The following is a 3,502-nucleotide window of genomic DNA, read 5'->3' on the forward strand; positions in this document are numbered from 1 at the left end:
ATTGCAACAACAGAAGTTATTTCATCTCCAGTAACAGGTGGCTTTGTAAACACCAGTGGGTGATATGGAAAGATATAGAACAGGAACTTGTGGAGGTCAGCTCGGGAATACATGCACAAAAAACACCTTATCACTCAGCTATCAAACCTTTACTAAAACTACTAATGCATGAGTGTGCCCAAGGCTGCGATCTGTCTTGAGTTACCAGGTCAGATAATACCACTTCACACACTCATGCAACCAATCACACTAGTTTAATGAAATATGGAAACTGACACCTATTCAGAATTTTGTCATCTTTTTTGGTGCTGACAATGTATCTCACATCTATACAGCTATAAAAAACACAAAAACAAATAAAGAAAGCACAATCTTGGCAAAAAATGTGACTAAAAAGAATACTATATTTTGTACTGCTTGGTAACAATGACATGTAAAAATGAAGTTGCGTAACTCTGAGGGTGAAAGAGGAAACCTGGAGGAAGCCAATACTTTACCCTTGGAAGAGGGAAAACAAGGAACACTAGGCGAAGGGAATATTCGTGCTAGTATGTTAAAATTAATATCTTTATTTTTGCACAAGTCATGTGATGCATACAACACCAGTAGATGGTGAATGAACATGTAATAGTCTTGCTACTGTTCCTTGCCTGCCTTGCTCTCACAGAGACAACTGCTCCCAATGGATGGTGAAATAAAAGAGAGAATTCCTCTCCCTTGTTCCTCTCAGTCTGATTGCATAACATCTAGTAATAAAGCAAATACATCATTCCATTACTCCTCATCTGTAGTTTGTTCACAATTTACCATTTGGACAAAATAACTCTTTCTTTATCATGTTCATGCAGGGGATTTCAGAATTTTTAGAAATAGTCTACCAGTTCAAGAAAGAACAGACAAATACTGACAATGGATGTTAGGAAATCAGACTACAGAGGCAAGAAAAACCCATTATACTTTAATGTACCTTAAAGGCACATATCACCCACCCAAGCCATATACCAGAATACAAAACTATATAGGGTTGGTTAGTGCTGTGCTTTGACATTCTCTATGTCATCAGTTGCAGCCATACCCTAATGTTAGGGGATCAGTATTTCTACCTTTATATACACAAAATAATTCAAGAGTCAGTATCATTTCAATTACTGAAGAAGAAAACTCTACCAAGTTTTGCAATCCTTCTTCATCAAGTTGGTTTGTCATAGTTAATCCATTTCAGATTGCAAATAAAAATAGCAACCAATTGGGTCCACATCATCATGCTCCTTATTTGTTATGACAAAAAAGAGCCTCAAGATCAGTACAACATCTCATATTTACTAATCATCATCTTCAAAGTCCATGCATGTGTCTCCAATCATTTCTGTGTCAAGGGGTGTGGCACAGTACTGGGACACAGACCGCATAGTAAAGAATACAATGCGCTTCAATCTGGAGTTGTAGAAGAAGTAGTTGAAGGACCAAAGGCAACCATCCTCTGAGTAGGGATCAGATGTCTGATCTGAAAAATAAATCATTAAATAAAAATCAATAAAAATGAATAAATAAATTAAAATATCATAAATAATAAAGAAATATAGAAAGAGAAATGAAAAAAAAACATGGCTAATTTTCTTGTCCTCTGTAAGTGTTATGTCCTTAAAGGACATCAATAACTAGAAAACTATCTTTAAATACCAGAAAAAAAAAAGTTGATTACATTGCAGTTGGCTTTGGCCTGTTTGGTGACAGCTGCATTGTTCTCCAGACTACAGTTAGATCACTCTGTTAAAAGTCTGTGGCATATGTTACCAAAAACAAAGCCTTAATATAAAGAAAAGTACTTAATTTATCAAACAACTGGCAACTGTCATTTAAGAGTTAAGAGGATGGGTGCATGGACAGTTAAGTTACACTCTTGACTACTAAATTCTAATTGCCTAAAATTTCTTAGCTCTAGATGCCTTCTACTAAAGTCTAAGCTTCTCTCCATCAATTCTAAGCTCCCTCCTCTTGCTGCATTTACACAAGTCCCTTTTTGTGGTCATTAGCTACCAAGAAAAATGGTCAACTAAAGAAGACACATCTCTATGACTCCATTCACATGAGCCACTTTTCAATGATAGCCATTTTTCTTAAAACATCACTGTGACTGGCCACAGTGTCCAGTGATATACCCCATTATTTCAAATGGCAACACACACATAAGCCACAATTGGTGAGTGGGAAGAACCCAGAGAGTTGTTTGACTAAGAAATATTGATTGCAGAAGTGAAGAAAAAGGAAAACACTTTGTGATTTGAATCTGAAGAAATAGAATATTAAAGACAATAATGTGTGCAATCACTCCATGCAATAGTCTGTGGGTGCACCAAGCCCTTTGGCACTTTTTGTGCTTCATCTTCATACAGAGTGCAGATATCTGCTACTTCCAAGAGATACATATAGCACTGACTTCATTTGTGGCCAACACTGACCACTAAGTTGTTCATGTACATGGTGCTCTTACTCACCATTTTTTTATGGTGGCGATAGACCACAAAAAGTAGCTTGTGAAAAATCCAATCTTAATGCATGACTCCTTCCTCCTGCAGGAGCTGGAATGATGGTTATTTATTGACCTAAAATAACCATGGGACTAATAAAACTAGATCCAATTCAGCGCAGTAAAAAAAAATCTTAATTTGACACTAATTATATGTATTTTTCTAGTTTAAGATTGATGCTTAATCCTACGAATTCCCTTTGAGATGATCATGGTAAAGTTGCAAATGCAGCAGCAGTTAATTACCTTGCAATAGTAACATTCTCAAATAGTCTCAAAAACTGTGGTCCTGTGCTTGCCCCTTGCCTGGCCAAACTCTTTCAACTATGTCTATCGATTTCTACCTTTCCTTCTTCTGGAAGTTTGCCTACATGCAGCCTCTTCCTAAAAAAAGGTGACCGTTCTAATCCATCCAACTACCACCCTATAGCTATAATCTCTTCCTTGTCTAAGGTTTTTTAATCTATCCTCAATAGGAAGATTCTCCAACATCTGTCACTTCACAATCTTCTAACTGATTGCCAGTATGGTTTCTCTCAAGGTTGCTCTATCGGTGATCTTCTAGCTTTCCTTACTGAGTCTTGGTCATCCTCTTTTAGAGATTTCAGTGAAACTTTTGCTATCGCGTTAGACATATGAAAAGCTTTTGATAGAGTCCGGCACTAACCCTTGATTTCAAAACTGCCCTCTTATGGTTTCTATCCTTCTCTCTGCTTCTTTATCTTAAGTTTCCTTTCTGACTGTTAATGCTGCCGTGGTAGACAGCCACTGCTCTTCTCATAAATCTATTAACAGTGATGTTCCTCAGGGTTCTGTCCTGTAACCTCACTCTCTATTATTCATTGGTGATCTTCTTAAACAAACTTCTTGCTTTAACCACTCCTACGCTGAAGATACCACCCTATATCTTTCCAAGTCCTTTCAGAAATGACCAACCCTTAAGTAAGTCAACAGATCACGCAGGGACACCACAGA

At 37.2% G+C, this 3,502-nt stretch overlaps 1 protein-coding gene across 2 annotated transcripts in view; it reads right to left on the reverse strand.

Annotated features, from left to right (window-relative positions):
- Positions 1-548: 548 nt before the first annotated feature.
- The window catches only part of LOC123502379 (repressor of RNA polymerase III transcription MAF1 homolog), a 28,852-nt gene continuing 25,898 nt past the window's right edge, over positions 549-3,502 (reverse strand). For both annotated transcript variants that reach the window (XM_045251555.1, XM_045251556.1), the window contains exon 5: positions 549-1,504. In XM_045251555.1, the coding sequence (XP_045107490.1) occupies positions 1,323-1,504 (182 nt within the window). In that variant the 3' untranslated portion in view covers positions 549-1,322. The remainder of the gene's footprint in view (positions 1,505-3,502) is intronic.

The sequence above is a fragment of the Portunus trituberculatus genome, chromosome 11 (genome assembly GCF_017591435.1).
Source record: "Portunus trituberculatus isolate SZX2019 chromosome 11, ASM1759143v1, whole genome shotgun sequence".
In the NCBI taxonomy this organism is placed as follows: Eukaryota; Metazoa; Arthropoda; class Malacostraca; order Decapoda; family Portunidae; genus Portunus; species Portunus trituberculatus.